Source organism: Sphaerodactylus townsendi, linkage group LG02 (genome assembly GCF_021028975.2).
Source record: "Sphaerodactylus townsendi isolate TG3544 linkage group LG02, MPM_Stown_v2.3, whole genome shotgun sequence".
NCBI lineage: Eukaryota > Metazoa > Chordata > Lepidosauria > Squamata > Sphaerodactylidae > Sphaerodactylus > Sphaerodactylus townsendi.
The window spans coordinates 37,454,481-37,478,887 of NC_059426.1; the positions used below are offsets into that span (position 1 = coordinate 37,454,481).

The 24,407-nt window shown below is 41.3% G+C and overlaps 1 protein-coding gene and 1 long non-coding RNA gene across 2 annotated transcripts in view; one reads left to right on the forward strand and one right to left on the reverse strand.

Moving 5' to 3' along the window:
* Positions 1-231: 231 nt before the first annotated feature.
* Positions 232-1,271, reverse strand: LOC125425863. The gene is made up of 2 exons (XR_007243464.1): positions 1,141-1,271; positions 232-704 (listed from the first exon to the last, which is right to left on the reverse strand). It is a non-coding gene; the product is annotated as an uncharacterized LOC125425863 (long non-coding RNA).
* Positions 1,151-24,407, forward strand: part of WDSUB1 (WD repeat, sterile alpha motif and U-box domain containing 1) — a 37,655-nt gene continuing 14,398 nt past the window's right edge. The window contains exons 1-9 of the mRNA XM_048483592.1: positions 1,151-1,264; positions 4,560-4,970; positions 5,981-6,165; positions 13,253-13,336; positions 15,306-15,399; positions 17,032-17,065; positions 19,901-19,941; positions 20,030-20,136; positions 21,383-21,562. Coding sequence (XP_048339549.1) covers positions 4,573-4,970; positions 5,981-6,165; positions 13,253-13,336; positions 15,306-15,399; positions 17,032-17,065; positions 19,901-19,941; positions 20,030-20,136; positions 21,383-21,562 — 1,123 coding nt within the window. The 5' untranslated portion in view covers positions 1,151-1,264; positions 4,560-4,572. The remainder of the gene's footprint in view (positions 1,265-4,559; positions 4,971-5,980; positions 6,166-13,252; positions 13,337-15,305; positions 15,400-17,031; positions 17,066-19,900; positions 19,942-20,029; positions 20,137-21,382; positions 21,563-24,407) is intronic.

The following is a 24,407-nucleotide window of genomic DNA, read 5'->3' on the forward strand; positions in this document are numbered from 1 at the left end:
GGCTAGTGTAAGCCTCAGAGCCTGGCTGGTCCTCATTCTTCCTCCACCCTCTTCTCCCCCACAAAAATTATTGCAAAGAGAAGCAGATACCTGGGGGTCCCAAGTAGGGGCTTGCTCCAGCAAGTAGCATTCCACTTTTGACTATTTACACATATATAGCATTCTTCATAACACCTGTGAAGGTCAGACAATAGGGGCTTCCCAATGAAGATAAAGACACTGCGACTCAAATAAATAACATAACATTTTTATTGCACTTTTGAGTTGGTTGGGTGTGAGTCCAAATAACAGATCTGATCAACTTACACGGCAAATTAGTTATGGCTTGTGAATTTTACAGATGCTAGTTTACATTAATGAGAGTTATTATTCCAACTCCCAAAATTGGAATGCCTCACCTCTGGTAGTGACTCCAATTGGAAAACATTTAAAATAATTAATTTGTCCTAAGCTCCTGCAGTAGCACATCTGGTTATGATTAACCCTACTTGTGACTGCATGTTTCTCTCGAGCATATGAGTATGCAACATGTCAATGACTGTCCCTTTCCTCATGTATATCATGCTAGGATTGTTAAGTCATCCGGAAATGACAGTCTGGTTACAATCAAGTGATGGTGCAGATGACAACTGAATTCACATGAGGTTCATATTTTGAAATGTAAGGACTCGGGCATCTCTCTCTCTCTCCCCTTTCTTTTTAATCTGCAAAATATAAAAGGAAAAACGTAACATATTATAGGAAGGAAAGTTAAAACACAGTGGCGGGTACTGAACAGGCTTGTATGTCTCTGAAAATACTGGGTGCCGCTCAAATGTGGGGATAGCTTGCAACGCTTACTCCAACGAGATGCAATTTCCATTTCCATTTTGCTAGTATGCAATTGCATCCTTCCCCTCCACATTTCCAGCTCCTGCTAGCACGCACTGCCTAAACTAAAGTCACCTCACATAAGCAGCAGGAGGACGACTCAAACCCTCCCATCAATCTCAGCCACCGCCTTGAACCTCCCCCTGGCCAGAGAGCTACAAACAGTAACGTCACCGCTCCCGTGAACTCTCTCCCTGCCTGGTACCTATTCAGCAGCCTTGGTCACATGGGCGCAGGGATGCCCAGTCAGGCTGTGCTTGGATTGCTTACTCTTTTCCGAGAGAGATACGGGGCTTGTCACGTGACCTCCCTCCTAGCTGTTTTGCTTCTGCTCTGCCGCTCGCCTTCGTGAGATCAAGAGCCGGAGACCGACAGCGCAGCCGCAAGAAACGAGGTAGGCTTGGAAGGGCGGGGCTCCCGCGCCCCTGCAGTCAAGGGTGGGTGTCTCTTTCTGACTGAGGGGCTTCGGTTGGTCTCCCGTCAGGGGAGTTAGGCTGCGCCGCGCGAGCCCTCTCCTCGCGCTTCGTGTGGGGCGAGACGGTCTCTGTCAGGCTCGCGGCGCAGAGCGGCTGGGTGGGAGGGGCTTCTCGCCCATGTTTCCATGATCAACCTCTGGGGGCAAAAGGGTAGCCCCCCTCTGTTCTCTCAGTTGGACAGTCACAGTATCGTGACTAGCAGGCTGAATGGTGTGAAATGGCAACAGCAACAGTTTAGTTGTTCAATTTTTGTCATTTCGACGGTGTGTGTGTGTGTGTGTTACCTGTGGAGACCAGGAAGAGTCCAGCCCCCCCCCCCCCCCGGCCTTAGGTTCCCCAAGACGGTTATTTCAAAGTTGTATCTTCCAAGTTGTAAACTTTCAAATATGGAAAGAGATTAAAATATGTTTGCATACACATACATATGCGTTCTTTTTTAATGAGAAATTTTATTTATTTTACAAATCTAAAAAGCATGCACATAGAAAGATAAAGAAAATGTCCCAATCTAGTCCCCCCTCCTCCTATATTAATAATACTAAATGAAAATAAAAGGGGGGAAAAACCCGTACACCAGTGATGGCGAACCTATGGCACGGGTGCCAGAGTTGGCACTCAGAGCCCTCTCTGTGGGCACCCGCACCCAGAGTTCATCATGTGGGGGGGTGGAAAATCACCCCCACCCCCCACTCACATCTAGGCTGTCCTGGGCACGATCCTTTACCTGGGAGTAGGCTCGGTTGCTGGCAATGGGGCTTGCTTTTGAGTAAACCCTCCTAGGGTCGTGATTCACCCATTCAAAGTGTGGCACGGTTGCTTCACCAAGCTTACTCCTGAGTAACGGGCACCTCAAAGCCAAACGTATTTTCTAAACTAAAACCTCAGTATTCAGATTAAATTGCCATGTTGGCACTTTGCAATAAATAAGTGGGTTTGGGGCTGCAATTTGGGCACTCAAGTCTCGAAAAGGTTTGCCATCACTGGCCTACACAAACACCTACACATATATATGGTGACTTCCAGCTACCTCACTAAGGATCCAAGCATAAATCTAACTCCATCCTTATAATTAATATCTACATTTTTTTCATTTTAGTCCTTATAAAGTTGTTTTAATCCAATACGCAGTTTTCATTTAAGTCTCTAATCGTGCTGTTGTTTGTTTGTATGTGTTCTGATGAGATGGTGTATATGTGTGTTCTGTTTATATATGTGTGTGCATGTATACACACACACAAATATATGCACATTCTGTTTTTAATCTGTAAGGCTATGGCTATATGCATTAAACAATAACTGATTGATTAAGAATATAACATGAAAAAGGGCTAATAAGAGAATATGAAAATCTCATGGTCTGCAGTTCTCTGCCAGTCTCATGAAAGGTTAGAAAGAATTTGAAACTTTGCACACTGCCTTCTTTTATTTGGCTGATGCTAGTAAAAGGGTAAAAACTCCTATGCTCCTGTAAATTCTGCAAACTGTAAAACTCAGTTCTGGTGAACTTTTCTTGAAAAGTAATAGACTACACTGCAACAAGTAGTTCAGAAAGAGGACTGTGAGATTGTACTGACATGCATGGGAAGTATTATCCGCACTTTATCTTCTGTAATCCTAGGCCTAGTACATTGATTATTAGATGTCTCATCATATTGATTGTATGGATTTACACTGTGTAATCCACTTTGAGTCTCAGTGGGAAAGATGGAATGTAAGTTTAGTATGTAACTACATAAAAGAGACCAGAATCTGCCCTGTTATCAAAAGAATTACATGCTTTTGCTGTAACCACTGTTATATGCGAGTTTCTTCTAGTATATATAGTCTGGTTGACTGTTTACAAAAAGGAAACATATTCTTCATCTGCTTTAGGAGGGGTGGCCCCTATTTGTTTCTTGCCAGCACCAGCAAATTGCTTGCTTTGTCTCAATTTTCAGCTTCCAGGAAAGGTTAACATTTTGTGAATGAGTATTCAAAATTCAGTTCCTGTTATAGAATCTCTGGAAGTTAAAATCTTTGTGGGAGTGGATTCATGACCTCTAATGCACATGCCTGTAATGCACTCTCATTAGTGTGAATGAACCCTGAAGGTCCTCAGACTAATATTTTGCATGCTACATTTCTTTTTTAAAGTTTTAGAAAATGTATGTGCCATCTCCTCAGATCTGCTTGTGGCGGCTCCCAACGATAAATGCCAAGCAGATCATAAAAATGGTCCCCCATCTCCTGCCAGTTTCCAGGACCTGGCAACTCTATGTCAAAAAAACAATTCAAGTCAATAAAATTAGTTTTAAACTGCGTTTCTTGTAGACAAATAACATCAAACAAATTTTTCTTTAAATAATAATAAATTTTTCTCCTTTTTTCTGGTGAGTTACATTTTTCATGCATATCTTGAACCTTAAAAAAAGTTCACTTGACATTTAAAACTGTGCCGGGCAGACAAAATCACTTCTATTCATCTGCAGCAATATGCAGTAATGGTGAGGAGTTATCCGTCCTTCATTCGATAGTAGTATGGCTTTCTGGGCCAATAGTGAGGAGTTATCTTTGGTATGTTATGATAATAGGAGTGTTGTAGGGTTACCAACATCTAGGTGGGGAGGGGGAGGGGGGAGATATCCCAGAATTGCAACTGATCTCCAGACCAATGGTAGCTTCAAAGAGTGAATTCTGTGGCATCATATCCCTATGAGTGTCCTCCCCAAATTCTGCCCTTTTATTCCTCCTTGTTCTGTACATATGAACCTGAAATTAAATCACATTGAACTCATTCTCTCTTCTGAGTGGATGTTGGTAGAATAAGGCTGTTAGGCCTGAACCCTTATACTATCACTCAAGTTGAAAGTTAAAACATTGCATAATTGTAATTAAGGCTGCAGACCTACACAGCTATTATTACTAAAGCTCATTTAACTGAATAAACTGGCATTGATTCAGCTCACAGGAGCACATTAGTTTGGACTAAACTCTTTCAGAAAAATTTAGTTCAGTGAAGATTTGATCATATTGCTATTTACAATGACACAATCTTGTTCTAGTTAGTGGCAATATTTATATGCACTTAAAGGCTAGACCAGTCTTTTCTGAGATCAGATACACTTTTTAAAATTATGGTAGAATTATTAATGAAGCACAACTGGCTATGTAAGCAGCATAAAGACTGAAATCAAGACTATAAACTATTATAACATCTTTATTTCTTTGTTGCAGATAACCTTATGAAATGGTGAAGTTAATTTGTACTTTAGCAGATCACAGTGATGATGTCAACTACTGCGCCTTTTCCTCTTCGTTCTTGGCTACGTGTTCCTTGGACAAAACTATCCATCTATATTCGCTAAGCAATTTTGAAGAGCTTCCTTATTCACCATTAAAAGGACACACATACGCTGTTCACTGCTGCTGCTTTTCTCCTTCAGGACACATTTTGGCTTCTTGTTCTACAGATGGCAACACAATTCTGTGGAATCCTCAGAATGGACTGAAGCTAGCAGTTCTCGAGCATCCCTCTAGAAACCCTGTAAGAATTTGTCAATTTTCCCCTGATTCCATGTACTTAGTTTCCGGAGCAGCTGATGGCAGTGTGATTCTTTGGAATGTTCAGTCTTTGAAAGTCCACCGGTGAGTATCTTGGCTTCCTATAGCTGGAACAATTACAGCCTTGACAGTAGCATTGCTGGGCAACCAGCAGAAGCTTGAGAAGGGAAGGACATTGGGGTTGCTAGAGGCATGTGCGCCATGACATCACTTCCAGAAAAAAATGCTGCTGCTTCTGCTGCTGCTCAGAGTGGTAGGAGGAGAATAAACAACAACCCCCCCCCCCAAAAAAAAAACCACTGGAGGTGTACACATTGTGATATCACTAATGCGGAGAATCTAAAAGCAAGATCACATTGATCTAGAAATCACTGGAAACTCTATGGAAAAACCATAGAGTTTTTGGCAATTCCTAGAACAATGTGACCTTGCTTTTGGATTTTCCTCAAAAGTGACATCACGATGTGTACAGCCTCAGTGTTTGTTTTTTCTCCTTCTACAACTCTGAGCAGCAATAGGCAGCTAAGGTTGTAGAGAAACTGGTGTGGGACTACCAAAAAGCAAAGTTTTACTAATTACCATTATTTAGATGGAAATTCTGTGTGGAGGTGAGACCATTTCAACATCAGATTTAATTTCACTTAAAGCTGTTCTTATAACAAACAAGAAAAAAGCCATGGGTCCAGAAAACATAATTAGCTAGAAACTGCATTTTATAATTAGTCAATTCCTGCGTGTTGCATTTAACCTAAGTCTCACCTCATTATTGAAGGAAGGCAGACATCTCAGGTCCTAAGCCATTTGTCTGTTTAGGAATATTTTATGCTGCTTCTCCAGAACCCTGCTTGAAGTGACTTATAAGTAAAACCTTTATAAAATAATCATAAATTATAGATCTATATATGGGAGGTGAATAGAAGCTCACAGTTCTTGATGTTTTTGCTGTTTCATACTTACATATTATGTCTTATTGTGTCAGGTGCTAACATATATGATTTTTATGTTGTCTTCTAAACTTGGTATATTAAAATATTTTACTTATAAAGTTGTCAGGGGACTGCCAAAGTTCAATTTCCTTTATTCTTGTCTTTCAGATCTGGCAGTGTTCAAGATGGCTCTTTAGTGGCCTGTGCATTTGCTCCTAATGGAAGCTTCTTTGTGACAGGATCATCATGTGGAGATTTAACTGTTTGGGATGACAAAATGAGGTGCTTGTGTAATGAGAAAGCTCATGATCTTGGAGTCACCTGCTGCGACTTTTCTTCACAGCTAGTTGCTGGTTAGTTTAGCTTGATATTTAAATAATTCCTTTTAATATCTTTTTCATCTTACGTTCAAAGTCTTTTTTGCCAACAGTTGGTGAACAGAAGCAGTCTGTTCCTGATGGTTCAGAGTGTTTTACTTTCTCTTCAGTTGCCCTTGTCCTGAATGTGATTATGGGAAAAGTGTCTAGGACGAGATCTTGATGATTGGCATATCCATAAAACAAAGTAGTTAATGCTCTGTATAAGGGAAGTGAAAGTTGTGCGATAAGGAGAATTATGCAAAGTATGCCATTTTCCTCATTGTACTCATTGTACATTGTACATTGTACTCATTGTACTCATTGTACATTGGACAGCGCCTAGCTTTTTAAAAAGATCAAAACTAAGAGACCAAACAGAAATGACATTAGAAATATGGCATTGTTGTGTGTAGCCTATTTATACTCATGATTATCATAGCTTAGATTTCACAAGATGAGCAATGGGTTCCACAAGACAGGTGCTTTGAAACAGGCACAGTTCTACACTAGGAATCCACACAATTTTTTCTCTTAGACTATATTATGCAAATAAATATGTTCAATTTATATGCTTTAGTGAGCAATCAATATTTAAGTGATTTTGAACTTTGAAGTTTTGGGAAGAAAAAGGCTGGACAATGAGTACAAAGGAACTAGCATTTTTAGGGAAAGTAGCTGGATGCACAAGGCAAAGACATGCATTGTTGCCAAATAAAGAGGCATCCCTAGTGTCTTTTGCAGATTAAAAACCCTATGAAGTTTTAATAGTATGATGTTTCATGAGGGTTGTACACTTGAAAAAAAATCCTGTAAATGCAAAGGAATAGTGGTTGTTCTGTGTAAATACTCAGTTGCCAGGCATTCCATTGACTGGAAAAACTTGAAATATACTGATAAATGGATATGCTGACTATAGTCTACATTTTTAAAAAGTCTACACAATTCATACAGTGTGTGTTATAGGTAAATTTACAAAAAATAAATGCATACTTGTGATTTGTGCAGTCAAGACTTAAGTCTGAGTATGTCATATAAGGATATTAAGGAAATGTCTTCCAGGGCCAGGTCAAGATATACCTACTCCAGTATTGTATACCAAAACTTCAGTAACCAGCAGGCAATTGGCAATCTGTCAGAAAGTGCCCAGTTGTCCACCAATGGATCTTTTAACCTCCTGCTAGCTTAAAAATGCCCAGCAAGGGAGCAGCCCAGCAAGGGAGGGGAGGGAGAGGTGGCATGCAAGGGAGGGGAGAGAAGGGGAGGGTGCCCCACATCTGGACCTGGCTTACCCACCCTAGCAGAAGGAGGGGAGGGAGTGGGGGTGGCATGCAAGGGAGGGGAGGGGAGGGGAGGGAGTGAGGGGTGGCATGCAAGGGAGAGGAGGGAAGTGGACGGGGCCTGACATCTGGACCTGGCCCACCCACCCTAGTGGAGGAAGGGAGAGGGGAGGGAGGGGTGGCATGCAGGGGAGGGAGTGAGGGGTGGCATGCAAGGGATGCTAATGCATGTTTATTAAAAGAAATCCTTTAGAAGCTGCATCTAAATTTGAAAAGTTTTAATAAAGAATAAGGAAGTGGGAGTGGTAGGAAATTTCCTGCATGACTTTTCTTGAATTTCCAATAGATATAGGAAGTCTGTCTGAAAATACTTTGTGAAACACTGTCCGTGTCTTTCTGCACAACTCATTTTGGTTATGTAGGGGGGCATTTGGCCATCTGCCCCTCCCACTGCAGGCAGGAAGGGCAAGTGCAGGCAGTGAGAGAATGGGCTGGCCGGCAATCGAGCAAGAAAGATGGGTAGATGAGCAGCAACCCTCAGGGCCTTTCTCCCCTATCCCAGCTGGGCCCCAACCCAATGTTCCCTGTAAGGCCCTTCCCCCGAGTGAGCAGTTGGGACAGTTAGCCTTCAGTGGACTGAGCGGTTCCTGCTACTGCTCCTTGGGGAGTTCTTGGGGAGTTCCTTGGACAGTAGCAGCACTAATGAGTGGGGACTGGGGGAGTGGGTAGGGGAAGCTCCTGTTCTCCTCCGTGTGGGGGTAGTGGGTGGAAGGAGAGAGTGACTGGCTGGCTGGCACACAACCACGAGTGGCAGAATAAGCGGGGGGAGGCTAGGAGAGCAGGGAGTGTCATGATTTAAAAGTTTCGCTGAAGTTTTTCCCCTCACTCCGCTGTGTGAGTGAAGAGGACTTGTTCCTTTTTATTACATTTTGCACCAGGAGAGAGCTGTTTAAAAAGCCAGAGGGGAAAATGAGGTGTTTTCTTCCCCTGGAGGAAAAATCTCCTCTCACCATCGAAGTGGAGGATACTGGTCATTGTTGATAGTGTATTAACAGGCACCGAGGGGGGAGAGGAGGGATGTGGGCTACTTGTCTGTGTGTGTTCATGTGTAGGGAAGAAATATCATGTGTATGTGAAGGAATACCATCCACAATGCCGCAGGCTCAGAGTGGCCAGTAGTATATGGCTGCTATTGGTGAGCAAGTTTTTGGCCATGTGCTTTTTGCAGCTTGCACGTCTTGAGGCAGCGACTGTTAACAAACGATTGTATGGGGGGAATGGCTCATGTTGCAGGTGGGCTAGAGAGACCGGAAAGAATAAAGGAAGCTTTCCAGACTCAACATCAGGTAGCATGTGAGTGAGTGAGTGAGTGAGTGAGTGAGTGAGTGAGTGAGTGAGAGTTAAAAATCATACACGTGATTGCTGTGTGTGTAAATGAAACAGAAGATCTGCACCAGGCAGCCACTTAGACTCCTCGCAGGTCAGATGCTCTAGCCCTGGGCTCCATTTTCTGTAGATATGCCACTGTGTGACCAAACTCAATAAATCCCAGAGTGGTCATGGCATCTAGAAACTTCAGTGTGGCACCTAGTCTTTTCATTGCTCATTTGTTGTAAGTACCTGTTAACACAAAGCTTATTTAGGAGCAAGACAGTGGTTACTTTTTGCTGTGATGACAACCAAGGCTACTCCGTATTTATTCATAATGCTTTTGTTATGGCGTTGGTGTTTGTTTTTTTTAATGACAAGACAGTGTGAACAGCTCAAGATTAGGTCATGTGGTAGTAATAATTAGAAACTGAGCTCAGAAAACTATAAAACCATGAACTCTGAAAAATATGGTAAGCCTTGATTAATGTTTGTGGTGGCTCTTGAAACCAAACATTTGTTAAGGCTCCTACAAAGGAATGACAGTGGTTTCAAACTTGATTTTTAACTCCCTTTGTGTATTTGTTTTCCTCAAGGTGAACTCCTCTGTCTCTTTTGTGGCTTGATCCTTGATTCAGTTTTGGTTATTTGGTTTCCCTAGCAGTTTTGATTATTTGGTTTCTCTAGCATCAGAATGCTTTCAACTGAGTCAAGTGAAGTGGTTTTCAGCCAAGTCAATTGAATTCACTTGCCTTCTGACCAGATTGTTAAATGTTTGTTAAAAATGAGGCCTGAAATACTACACCGTTAAAAATCAGTATGAATTTCATATATTTGTATGTATGACTGCTGTAGAAGGCGAATGGACCAAAACACATATAATCCCTTGTTGGTTATATTGTCAACAGTTTTAGAGGTTTGTGTTACAGATTATACTGATTCTTAAGGTGTGGCCTGTATTTCAGGTCTTCTGTTTTTAACAAACATTTTTGTGAACAATATGTAATAAATATACTTATTTTGTGAAGGGTTTTTAAGTTTTTAAGTCAACCTTTGAGACTCCCTGTATTTTTGTGGTTGATTTCCTTTCCCCCTTTTTGGTATTTGATTAGATTATTGAATATTACAATCTGTGGGTACTTTGTAGATTATATCTCCATTTTCCTGCTCCTTTTGGAGGAAGCTGGAAGGTTGGCTTTTTACACAGTGATAGAATGATTTCTTGCCCTGACAGTAGTAGTCTAGTCTAGGCCATACTGAACATAACACAAACACATCCTTTCTACATAGGAAATTTCACCAATTGTACTACTTTGCTGTGTGATATAATCTGTAAACTGTGTCACAGGGAAAATCTTCCTTTGTAGAACAACCGGTTTAATTAATTAGGTCTACAGCTCCCTTCTATCAATGGAACAATCTCTGTGTGCTAACCACATAATTCAATACCTCTTAAAAACTCACATGGAAGCTTAGTGAGGGTGACCAGCGACTTCAACTATTTTGTGTGAGGATGAGTATTAGGACATGCTAGGAGAATTCTAATTATAAACTTAGTGTCCTGTAATTCTAAAAAGAATCCCCCCCCCCCCCGTTTTTAATGTAAAATGAGTGGAACTGCCAGTATGGGTGACATATATCAGTTACAAATTTCATAACACCAGTGACTATCATTGTAAAAAAGATCCTTGTAGAAATATAGGCTCTATCTTTCAAATGAAAGTAAAATAAAAATAAAATGCGCTTTTTAAAATGGATTCAGTTATAGGTGGGTAATTTAACTCACCTGTTCCCAGGAAACATATACCGGTAATAGTTTTAAAATGCTGTTTAATGTGATATAGTAGATCAGACATGTAGCTTGTTTCAGTAAATAACTGATTTAGGTACCGTATTTCTCTGGTAGATTTGAATGTATTAATCTTCCCTTCTTCTTTCAGTGACAATCCCCTGATTGATCTCCATTTTTTGCTGATACAGAATTCATGTTGCTCTTTCTGAGTTGTCTTTGGGGATGGGGGTGCATAGAGTCATTATAGTTTTCTTTGTTTGGTTCTGACAGTGATGCACTTGCTATAGATGTTTTGTTCTCTTTTGGGAAAACTACTAAAAGCTATTCCTTTTCCATCCTGCCAATTACATCAAATCATCTCCTTTCCCTTTGGTTGTTTGCTAATTGGCTTCGTAGAATCAATTGTTTTCCATAAATAACTTGGTTTTCCTCTCCCTTCATAGCAACTGTTTTGTTGTTAACTGCCAAAACTGTGTTTTGTTTGTTGACAATCATTCTTTTAAAAAAACACTCAGCATGGAGTAAACAGTGGGTTGAATTTGAATTCCAAAAGCATGAAGAAGAATGTTCTGGAACAAGGGCAGTTGCACGTGGATTAAACTTCTAACAAGAAATATTTATTTTTATTTATTTAAAATATTTTATGCCATCTTTCCATAAGAACATAAGAACTAGCCTGCTGGATCAGACCAGAGTCCATCTAGTCCAGCACTCTGCTACTCGTAGTGGCCCACCAGGTGCCTTTGGGAGCTCACATGCAGGATGTGAAAGCAATGGCCTTCTGCTGATGCTGCTCCTGAGCACCTGGTCTGCTAAGGCATTTGCAATCTGAGATCAAGGAGGATCAAGATTGGTAGCCATAGATCGACTTCTCCTCCATAAATCTGTCCAAGCCCTTTTTAAAGCTATCCAGGTTAGTGGCCATCACCACCTCCTGTGGCAGCATATTCCAAACACCAATCACACGTTGCGTGAAGAAGTGTTTCCTTTTATTAGTCCTAATTCTTCCCTCCAGCATTTTCAATGAATGCCCCCTGGTTCTAGTATTGTGAGAAAGAGAGAAAAATTTCTCTCTGTCAACATTTTCTACCCCATGCATAATTTTATAGAATTAAATCATATCCCCCCCTCAGACGTTTCCTCTCCATCTATACAGTCTACTAAGGCAGCAATCAACAGCTCAGTAAAACATTATGTGTGTGTGTGTATGTGTGTTTATATATATATATATACACACACACACACACACACATACATATATATATACACACACACATACATACATATACGTACATACATATACATATACATATACATACATATACATATACATATACATACACATACACACACACACACACACACACACACACACACACACACACACACACACACACATAAAACATTTAGCAATAACAATAAAAGCACATAAACATACAAACATCACACAGGTATGTACAATATGATCTAAATCCCCCAGTTGTAGCTGGTTTTCTATTTATTTAGTGTGTTTTTTACCACCCTTTTTTCATGGACCTCAAGACAGTATTCCTTCTTCTCTCCTCCATTATATCTTCATAACAACCTATCATGAAAGCAAGCCTGGGAGAGCCAATGCTTGTTTCATTAAAACCTGGGTTCTTTTCTCCAATAACTCCAACCAGCTGAGGTCTCAACGATTTTTATTGAAAAACAGAAAACAAAGAAATAAAACTTAGATGCAGTTAAGGGATTGCTTAGCTGGTTACCTCCCTTTTGGTTCTTGGTCCCCATTCTGGGAACTCATGGCCCAGAGATGCTTCTCTGACCAGGTCTCAAGATGGAATTCCAAAACCTTTGTTTTCCCCTTCCCAGGAAAACTCTGTTCAGGCCATGAGGTAACTTAGGCCTTTGAAGTTTCATCCTAGCACCTCTGCATAGTTTCCTGTCCTCCCTCCAGGAGATCAAAAGGCAAAGATGCTTTTCACAGTCAGATGTGACTTTGCTAGTTTTACAGTACTATTCCATCACACAACCTTATGAGGTAAGATCTAGATAAGACTCTGATCTGATCCAGCAGGCTAGATCTAACATCACTCATCAAGCTTCATGGTACGATGGAGGTCTCACAGATTTTGGATCTCTCAGATACTGATTTGACCACTGCACCATGTTGGCTATCTGATTTCTGATTAGAGAATTTCTGAATTAATTGTGAATCTGCTGGCATTGTGTCACAATTGGTGACAAGATATACTGAACCTTGGTGGGTGTGGTAAATGACCACCAAAACTTGTTCATGGCATAGCAATATCCCCTTTTTATAGCATCCTTTGTGGCTCAACCATATCTCCATTCTGTTATCCCAGAATCAGTGTGGTGTCTTACACTTGTACAGTACTGGGCTCTACAAGAGCATATCCTTATCCTAGTATGCATCTGAGGAATGTAATAAAGGCACTTGTATACCAAACAACCATGCATGAGGAAATGTAACAGTGGTTTGTATTTTATGTACCTGTTATTGGAGAACATTTTTTAAAAATGTGACATTTTAAGAACTATTACTTTTCCTCAACTTATTGAACAAGAAGGCATTAATTAAAAATAGGAAACGTTGCTTTTTTATGGGCTTGATGCATTTCAAAATTCCTTTTTTATTTAGGTAGTAAGCAAGAATTCCAGATGGCTTCTTCTGGGCAGGATAATATAATTAAGATATGGCTTGTTTCCACTGTTGATCCCATAGGTAAGTATAATAAACAAACAAACCAAAAGCCTATGCCCACAATAGGGCTAATCTTAATATTACTGTACTTCCTAGCTTTTGGCTGATGTTGATATGGCCAATGTTTTCATTTAGAATGGGAGCTCCTCTATTCAGATGGGAGGAAAGGTTACTACCATACTAACAGGGAAGTTCCTTCAAGAAATGTAGGCTCATTCCGCATGGGTCAAAAACAGCAGTGTGAAAACAGTGTGAAAATGGTGTAAAAGGGTTTAAAACAGTGTAAAAGGGTTTATACCATTTTCACACCACTGTTTTTGGCCCATGCGGAATCAGCCTTAGTCACCGAAGGACATACACCTTAATGGAGAGCAAATCCTGCTCTTCCAGCCACAAAATCAGCCCAAAAGGTGCGATATAAAGCAGTGTTATCCCTTTGGATCTCAGACTGTCTAGATTGTAAAATAACTCAATTAGATTTCTGTGAGCCTTTGGACCATGCAGTACTTTTTCAGCTCCATATATTTGCCTGAGGCTAATAAACGTTTATCTACCTCCATGCCTTTCTTATCAGACTAGAGCTCAGTGGAAGATTCTGAGCTCTTATCTAGAAGAACTTTCCCCTATGTAGAATATCTAGGTCAGGGGTCTGCAACCTGCGGCTCTCCAGATGTGCATGGACTACAATTCCCATAAGCCCCTGCCAGCACGACCAATTGGCCATGCTGGCAGGGACTGATGGGATTTGTAGTCCATGCACATCTGGAGAGCCGCAGGTTGCAGACCCCTGATCTAGGTGGAGGTGTCTTCAGCACTAGGATTGGCAACAATCTCTCCCTAGGGAAGGTCATGAACCTCGATCCATACGACATGCCTTTTGCTTCCTCTCGAAGTACTAGACAATCTTGTGATTCATAAATAACACAAGTATTGTACTGGTGGATCTGTGGAGATTAAAAAACCAGGTAGTGGACTTTTGCATTGGAATAAGAACTGACAGTGACCATCTTCTGCTACTAATAACTTTATCCAGGAATAATGCTGTAGAGACAACATCCTCCATCTAATAGTTACAGGGATTTACCTCCAAGAATCAAGTGGATTAGTAACCTGAATGTCAAGCTTGGTCAGCTTGTCAACTGTTGAAGAATAGAGACCCTGTACAATGAAGATACTAAGGCAGTAGACCCTTCTATATGATTCACTTGTTCACCTTGTTAATAATTCCCTCCAGTCAATAGTGAATTTAGCCCATCCTCACAAAGAGGAGCATTGTCACTCTTGTTTTGATACTGATTGTCTTTCTTTCAAAATTTTACCATTCCCATCTTCTGTGGGTATCATCCCAGTAGGAATCACAACCTTTTGCCCAGAAACAAGTATGTCAAACGAAGATATTTGACAAGAAAAAATAGCATCAAACAAAAGCTGGAACAACTTGATAGAGGCCTCTAGATTAGGAAATAGCACATTGTTTTGGGACTTAATTTTGTGTGATTTGGGTGATGACAAGCCATTGAATTCTATGCCCAATAACACTGCAGACCTGGTCAAGATATTTTGCTGACCAATTTTCAAATCCAGACAGCTCCTCCTTAGCCTACTCAAACCTTATTTCATCAGACATTCCAGAATGGGCTCCTGTTGAGCCAGAGGAAGCGATAACTGAAATAATCAAACTGAAGAATGAGAAAGTGCCAGGGCCAGATAGTCTTCCATCTAAACAGCATAAAAGAGTGGTGAGGTGGTATTCTGGCCTCCCTGTTTACCTGCATTGATCGCTATGATATCCTCTCTGAATCTTGACTGAATGCCTTTATTGTCCCCATGTACAAGAATGGACACCCTAACTCTCCAGACAATTATCGACCTATTAGTCTTCTCTCAGTAACTGGCAAGTTGTACGCTAAAAATCTGCGTGGTTGGCCGGCCTATAAATTGATTCAGAATTCTTAAAAGTTAATTTTTATTTTTATTTTTTAATGTATAGGGGTTGAATTAAAATGTAAGCATATATTGAGTGGACACACTGCTCCAGTTCTGGCTTGTGCTTTTTCCTGTGATGGGGAAATACTAATATCTGGGTAAGTCTTTATTTATACGATTATTCAGAATATAAGCCTAGTTATCAAGTAGCACCTAGGAAACGCAGTCCCAAGTAGCACCTAGGAAAAGTTACAAGAGATAAGAGCACTGTTTTCATATTAAATTTTCTGTCTGAACCATAAGGGATTAATATTCAGAACAATTTGTTCATCATTGTGGACATTCTGTGCATTGGGACTGTGCTTGCGCAGGCCAGCCACAATCTGTTTAGAAAGCTATCTTCAATCTTCTGTTGCTGTTGCTAGGTAAAAAGGCACTTACTCCCCTTCCCCACTCAAAAAGTCACGTGGTGGTGGTGGGGGGGGGGAGGAGTACCATCCCATCAGCTCTTCTGAGGTTGCTACGGTGTGAGAAAGTTCTTTTGCTTTTGCTGTGATTTTCTTGGATTCCTGTTGGTCTTCTGCCTCAATGGATCCTAAAAAAAGAAATGCTCTTTAAAAACTGTGTCTTATATGGGGCTAAAATAGGCAAAAAAAGATGTCCACAAAGAGTGCCTTCTATGCCTTGGTGAGGCACATGTGCTCTTGATGTGCAAGGCCTGTGCGGCCTTGATGCCCAAGGTCTGCCAGGTTCGAGCCTTGCGCCTAATGACAGGCCTTTATGAGACTTCTCTGACCTGTGGTCTTGGCATTTTCTGCAGAGGTGTTTCCAGTGTTTCCCACTCCACTTCCTCGTTCCCAGGGCCATCCCGCTGCACACTTCTTCCACGCCTCTCAGCAGAGTGACTGCGGAGCCTCCTACAAATAAATAAAAAAGGGGGCAAGGAGCACTCTAGATGTTGCCACTCCCCCCTGCCTCACCTCTTACCAGAATCGGCTCTTGGTGTCCAGCATAGATTCAGGGGATGATGGCTGTATTGCAGGCAATTTTCAAATAAACATCCTGCTGTTTGTGTTTTGCTTATTAGTCTCCCAATGTGAGACTGCACAGAATGCCTGTGATGGTGAAATACAGAGTTGCACTGTAGTTCATCAAGTGGGCTTCTGTGCAGGCACTCCCACCCCACCCAGCCACGACTGTTTATTTGGTTGCTTGATTTGATAGTTGGTTTTGGCTGTGGTGGTGTCTGAAGAACTGAGTGGATGGCACTCCTCTTCCTCCCACCACGTGACTGTTTGGGCGGGAAGCTCCTTCCATAACCATGTGGGAGGGGAGTGAGTGCCTTTTTACTTAGCAACAGAAGATTGAAAAAAGCTTTCTAAGCAGATCGGGGCTGACCTGTGCAAACGCAGTCCCAATGTGTGCCTGTGCAGAAGCCCCACTTGATGAACTACAGTTACAGGTAAGTGGAACTCTATATAATACAGGTATACAGGTAAGTGGAACTCCTCTATACCTCTATACAGGTAAGTGGAACTCCTTCCAGTTGTTTTCAATTCTGTTAAATTTTTAAGCAGACTAGGCTTCATAAATGAATAATATTTGATGCTGATTTCTGGATCATTGTCTAACAGTGTTGCAATAGTGTTAATATCATTGATAGCTTTATATTTTATTGAACTAGGACAGTTGAAGATGATGTACTGAACTATTAATGTCTCTGTTGCAAAACAAGTTTGTCATATTTCTTACTATGCCTTTTAAAATTTATGCACCATTTTATTTCCTAGATCTGTAGACAAAACAGTTATTATTTTTGAAACTGTAAGTATTTAACCATTTAAGATAAGATTCTTATTTTTGACAGCTTTTCAATATATGAAGGGAATTGGAACTGTTTCATTATACATGGGGAGAAGAGCAGTATGGCTCTGCTGTGCTTTTGTTGCAGTAAGAATCTGGTATCATTCTTCCTGCCAAAGTAGAGAGCTAGGATTGGACTGTTACAATTATTTTTTTGGATTTTGAGATGAAAGAGCTGTTGCAATAAAACACTTCACGTGTGTCAACAGCTTTATATCAGGTTCTAGGTTTTAGAGTCAATATAATAGATGTTGCTAGTGTATACTGTGGTATAGATTTTGATGTTCATCAATAAATGATTATATATTTTTTTCATAATATGAAACTAATGTTGGTTTGGATCTCACCTAGAATTTCCATTGGTGCAAAGGGGAGAGTGATGATTTTTGCCAATCATAGTGTGTCCCCTAGCTATTCCTCAGGCTTTCAGATCCCAAAAGCAGCATGGAGGGAGTTGAGCCACCACAGAAAGGGTAATTAGTGGAAATCATCCCTTCCTTATACCTGCAGAAATTCTTGGTGAGACTGTTTTAAATCAGTGCTGTGAAATTACTAAATGTAGTTCTAATTTTTTTTTTTTGGTAAAGCTATATATGAATGTAGTAAATTGTTGGGGCAGAACTCTTTCCCCCCTTTTATTTAGCTGTCTTTACTCAGCAGCCCTTTCAGTGACATAGGTATAGATTTTTTATAGATTCGGCGGTGGGCCACACCCCCACCCACCCTGGCGGCATGGCCACGTCTCCCCAAGCCGTGCCCCCGGCCTCAGTGCTTATAAAAGCAGCTTTCCGAGGCCAGGCATGGCAGATTCCCACGCCACGCCACGCCACGCCCCCCGACTGGGCTCCCAGCTGACAGTCCCTTCTGCTCTCCCCTCCAGGCAGCAACGTAGCTAGGGAAAATGGAGCCCAGTGCAAAATCTGAGTTTTGCGTGTGCCCCCCCCCATGGGTGGCTGCTGTGATGCTGGAATCCACCCCCAAACAGCATCACTATCAATGGTGTTTAAACTAGGGAGCCCATATTCTCCTTTTAAATCCACCTTAAAGGGAGAATCTGGGGTCCCCAGTTAAAACATCATTAAAAGTGATGCTGTTTTGGGGTGGATTCTCCCCCACCCAGAAACAGCATATTCAATGTTTAAACTGGGGACCTCAGATTCTCCCTTTTAATCCATGCCGAAGGGGGTGGATTTAAAAGGAGAATCTGGGGAAATTTGGAGGGTGCCTGTTGTCAGGCATGCAATTGTTAAGCTAGCAGCACCAAACTCTCAGGGTATCTTTGGGAGACTCTCCTGATGATACCACCCAGGTTTGGTGAAGTTTGGTTCAGGGGTCCAAAGTTATGTACCCTCAAAGGTGTAGCCCCATCTTCTATTAACTCCCACTGGAAAAAATGGGGGATGGGGGCACCCCTTTTGGGAGTCCATAACTTTGGAGCCCCTGAACCAAACTGAACCAAACCTGGGTGGTATCATCAGGAGGGTCACCCAACAAATCCCTGAAATTTTGGTGCTGCTATCCTAAAAACCGAAAAACACTGAGAAATACAAAAAAACATGAATGAGGGGCGGAGCTTCAGACATGTAATGGGTTTTTTTGAACCCTAGAACCCCCCCTTACCTACATCCTTGAGCCCTTTCTTTATAACCTCATATGTTTATTATAGGGCCAACCCAATGTACAGTTACTAGACAGAGTTGAATGACCTTTACACTTGTGTGTAGACCAGAAGCGTAGCTCCAAGGGGGCCGAGGGGGCCAGTAACTTAAAAAAAATCTGCACAACCCGTCAAATTTCCAGAGGCTATCCAAAAGCCCTGCTGGCAAAAGCCTCACCTGGCCCCACCCACTTTCTAGAAAGCACCTGATGGGCAGCAGGAAAGGAGCTGTAAGATACCACATTGAGGACCCCTGCCCGAAACTGCTTAAATCCAGATGGGGGGGAGCTGTCCTTGCCCATGCATTCTACTTAAAGAAAGTAACCCCTCACCCCATGCACAAACTAATTTTTTGAGGTAGATGTATCATTACATCTCCACATCACATCTGATTTTGCCCTTAAAGATTAAAAAAAGGTCACTGTTACAGTATTTACTCAAATGCAAGAGTAGTTTTTTTTCCTCCACAAGCTGTCTTGTGTTTTTATAGAAGTTACACTTATATCTAATAATAGTCTCTGTGGGTGTATATCATTTTTAAAGGAGACGTCTTAAATTCAGCATTGTCTTCCTTCTGTGTAAATAAAGTAGATCTAAGTTGAACCCAAGTAGATATTTTTTCCTTAGGAATTCTTGTGAATTAAGTCTTCTGTCTTTTGAAAAATTTGCTTAAAGAAACTATTTTTTTTCAGTAATGGGGAAGACCTACTATTTCTCTTATTAATGGAGGATACAAAACTATGCTTGTGAAGAGTAGCATCTAGTGGCCAAGTATGCTAAGCACAGAATTTTCTTGACACGGAGTGTACTGCTGATGAATTCTCATGGAGTTTATCACTTTAATTTTATGAGGGCTGCTTATTCAGCAGGATTTTTTAAAAAGTATTTAAAATATTGTGTGGTTGTCTGAAGCATTCCCTTTGAAATATTTCATGCCTCAGTGCAGCAAGTACATGATGCTTTATATTACTGGGAATCAATTTCATTATATAGTGTAGTTTCTTCTGCAGCTTATTTGCACTTTTAGATGAACTGCTTAATTGGTGTACTTCTTGGTTACAAATGCTGTTTGGATTAAAACTTTCAGGAAAATCGAACTGTGCTTGATCTAATAAACACATTTTTATTACTCTTGGCAGAACACTGGGAGCATCCTACACACTTTGACTCAGCATACCAGGTGTGATATTAGCATATTTTTTCCATAATATTAGCTACTGGGAGCCTTTTATGTGTGATATGCATCTATCAATTTGTTTTTATTTTAGGTATGTTACAACGTGTGCCTTTGCACCAGATATTCCATTGTTTGCTACAGGTTCTATGGATAAATGTGTGAACATCTGGCAGTTTGAACCAAAACAGTGTTTCACAGGTTAGTACAAAAAAGCCTTTGCCTCATGCTTTTAAAGTATTCATCACTTATCAACTCATTGACATAAAGATATCACTCTGTGTGTGTATGGCTTTCCAAGGCATCTGGTTGACCTTCCATAGGATAATGTAGTCCTTTAGTCAAACAACAAAAATTGTCTTTTCATAAGCGTAATTATATGTTGACCAGTCCTTTCCAAAGCTTGCTGCATTAACTAAAATTATTTGTTTATTGAACACATTTGGACCCTGACATTCACCAGACGTTCATGACAGTTTCTATTCAGTATGTCAGCTATATATACAAATCATAACATTCATTGAAAATCAAAAACATCCACCTAAGATAAACGAACCACAAGATCTTCAGTAAAAAAAGTTCCGCTGAAACAAAACTGCCTTATGAGCTTTCCTGTAAGACTACTCAGTAGTCAATTCCACAAAAAGTGGAACCCCCACTGGAAAAGCTTTATCATGAGTTGGGGACAGTCTCTCTGAAAAAAGGGATAGAAGGTTGAACATACTGTGAAGCAGAGGCGTAGTGCCAAGGGGGTGGGGTGCACGTGACGCACTGGGTACCCCCCCCTGTAGAGGTGTTCTGGGGGCATAGCGGGGACGGGATGGGATGCAGGGTGCGCATACGAACCGAGCACACTTCCCCCTCGCTCCGTCCCTGCTGTGAAGAGCAACACATGCAGCTTTGTATTGGGGATTATACAATTAGAAGAGCACTGAACTGAAAGAAACTTTTAACATTTGGAAAGCATTCGAATTATTTTGCATAAAGTACAAATCGGGTCCTGTAAGAATTTTTAGAGGAAATTCTGCTTTTCCCCAGTAGCTCCTCTTGTCTGTTCCTCTTCTCCCTTCCCTCACTGCTTTGGCTCCTGCTCCTCAGTTCTGCTTCCACCCACCCATCATCTGTTCCTTTATTTTTCTCAATCCTGCTCTGGTTCCCTCCTCCCTCCTGCTTACCATCTTCTCTTATCCTGCAGCCCCTGTGGTATTTCCCCTTTCACTCCACTGCTCCTGACTCCAGGTAGTGGTCAGGCTGTCTGATGCCAAAACTGAATCCTCCCAGTTTTGCAGAAGCCTAGTCTGTAACTGTGAGAAGCCTTCTTGTGTGGAGTTTTTGATCCAATGGCTAAGCTCCATGGTGGAATCCATGGCTAGATATATAAACATGTACTTCATTTATGAAAAATGTTTGATTCTCTTTTGATTTCCCCTCATCTCCATTTTTGCAGGAACTACACCAAAAGAGAGTTCAAACACATCCGTTGAGAACTGGTCAGAAGATGATGTTTCAACCTGGCTATGCAAATGTGGTTTAAAAGTCGTGGTTGAAATTTTCCAAAAGAATAACATTGATGGCAGAGAGCTCCTGAGTCTTACAAAAGAGAGTTTGGCTAATGACTTAAAAATTGGTAAGACTGTTCATGTGGAAATGTTTGACATTTTAGTTTTGTTCATATGATAGATTTTGTTTTATTTTAGATATTGTTCATGTGAAAAAGTTTGGATATACCAGTAACAATATGTGTTGTCAGAAGTTTTCCTGTTTTTTTACAATTTCATTTTAGCCCAGTCTACAAAAAAAAAAATTGTACTAAATATAAAAGGGTACCATCATTGGTCAATCTTGTGTAAAATCAGTTCACATTGGAAATCATTTGGAGTTTAGTCCTCTTCAGTACAACAATTTGAGGATCTAGTTGTCCTAGTCTGAGCTAAAAACCTTTCGCTCCGGACTCCTTGAATCCATGGCCTGGTGATCAGATTCGTAGCCTTGGAAGCAATTTCTACATTTTAAAACAGATTGTTATCTTGCTGTTTCGCCAGTCAATTTCTCTATTCTTCAGGGGCGTACCTAGGCAAACTGGCGCCCGGGGACAAAACCTGAGTTTGCTGGCCCCCACCCCCAGCCCGGCGTATGGGCGGCCACCCTCCCCCACCATGACCAAACAATGATTTTTGCACACTCAGAAATTCCCCATTGGCTACAATGGAGCAAAGTCACTGCAAAACAAAGAATCTTGGGCAAATTTCTTGGGGTACCTGTACGGGGTGTATTTTTAAAGCGAGTAACACCAAAATTTCAGGGTATCATCTGGTAACTATTATTATGATGCCACCCAAGTTTGGTGAAGTTAGGTTCAGGGGGACTAAAGTTATGGTCCCTCAAATGGATAGCCCTCATCTCATGTTAGCTCCCATTGAAAACAATGGGGATGGGGCACCCCCTTTGGGATTGCCGACCCCTGATCTAGACTGTAGTAATAGTAAAAAGAACTAAATTAATACACAAGTTAAGTTCAGCGGGCTTCTAGCCACTTCAGTAGCCCAGACATTTTTTTTTTACCTAGGCTTGACTTGTTGAATATGGTTGATGTGGTGTTGTCAGCAGTAGCTGCCAACCTGTTGGGAGAAAATGTGAGGCAGCGACAGGTGTGCAGGCTTTATGCTGATGTGCAACCTCACTTTGCCCAGTTGTGGTGATGTCACTTCTGGTTTCCCTCTCTCTCCCCACCCCAACCTGTAAGTGCTGGCAGGGAATGTGACAATAGCCAGGAAGTAGGAAAATCTGAACCTCCTAGACTGATTGGTGGACCAAGCATGTTAGGAATTGGGTGACATTGATTAGATAGCTAAGAAACTTTTTCTTAGTTGATTTAATTCATCATTAATTATTTTGTCACGGCCATTTCACCTGTCACACAGACACAAATTGTGAGTTTGTGAGTTGGCAAAACATTGTTTGTCACATTGACATACAATTTTAGGTAGAAACCAGAAGGGACATCATGGGATGCTATAGAATTTTCAAAACCTCTTTGCAAATCCTAGAGTATCCCCGACATTTGCTTCTGATTTTACTGGAAGAGATGTCAGTGCACTGGCATGATATCAGCGCACCAGACCCTGCCAGCAAAATGCTCCTGTTGGTTGCCTGCTGTGACCTGGAACCCCACTTAAAACCCTTTAGAAATATTTACATTTACTCCCCGCCCTTTACCATGGTCTCAGGTCAGGTTACAATAAAAGCCACACAACAGTAAAATCACAACAGTAAAAATCCAACAATAAAACCCCATCATAAAAACTCAAACACAATCTAAAGCAGTGGTTCTCAACCTTCCTAATGCCATGACCCTTTAGTACAGTTCCTCATGTTGTGGTGACCCCCAACCCTAACATTTATCCATTTTACTGATGGAGAACACTGATGCAGAGAGTCTTAGGTGACCCCTGAGAAAGGGTCGTTCGACCCCCAAAGGGGTCGCGACCCACAGGTTGAGAACCGCTGATCTAAAGTCTCCCGCACCCACCCTACCCACCCACAAACCTGAAAATAAAATGTGTGGAATTCTCCTGGTCTATGACCTTGAATTTTGCTTTTCTGTAGCATGTGATTTATTTCATTTGTTTGAGCAGCCAGGTTTCTGTTAGATATCTGTGTACATTTATTTTTTAAAAGTCTTCTGTGCTATCACGGTAATCTGTACTTGTAAATTAAGTTACATGGGGACAATCCTACCATAGAGCCATGGGGTCAGGGGCCTCTGTCCTGAAATTGTGTAACTTGGATCTCTTGATTTAGTGTACATTCTGAAACATTTCTCTGTGCCATTCTTGCTTTCGTGGAGTTACACTGGCAAAAATGTTTACATGTAACTCTTTCATTTCAGCCTATTAGTTGTGGTGCTTTCTCATTTTCCGCAAGGAACTATGGCAGGTTACTAGCAGGGCACCCGTGCTTCACTACACATACTTCATCACAGGCTCTCTATGAATTTCGGGGTGACATTCAGCATACTTCTTTACAGCCTGTTTGTAAACTTTGGGGTGACATGCAACCTATTTCCCCACAGCTTGTCTGTGAACTGATGGGTTTTGCATATTTTGCAGCAGCTTCCTGTAGCTGTTTTTTTATAATGCAATGTGTTATAGCTCTCTTTCACCTGATGGGCTCCAAAAGATGTCATGTGGAAGCAGCCATTGTATTTTCAGGATGCAGAAAGGAAGTGTTCTGCAATTGGATGCTGATGAGTGAGAAGGCTATGAAGAGGTTCAGGTTAGGGTTGAAGGGCAGGGAGCTGGACTGTACCGCCACTGCAGCACATTCCTGGGGACTCATCCTGCCACTTCAGAGCACAACACCAAGCACAGGCTGATCGGAGGCCGAGAGCAATAAACTTGTCTCCACAGTAATAAATCTGATGTCCATATGTAAAACCCAACAAATATTTAGTAGTCCAAGGTGATAGTGTG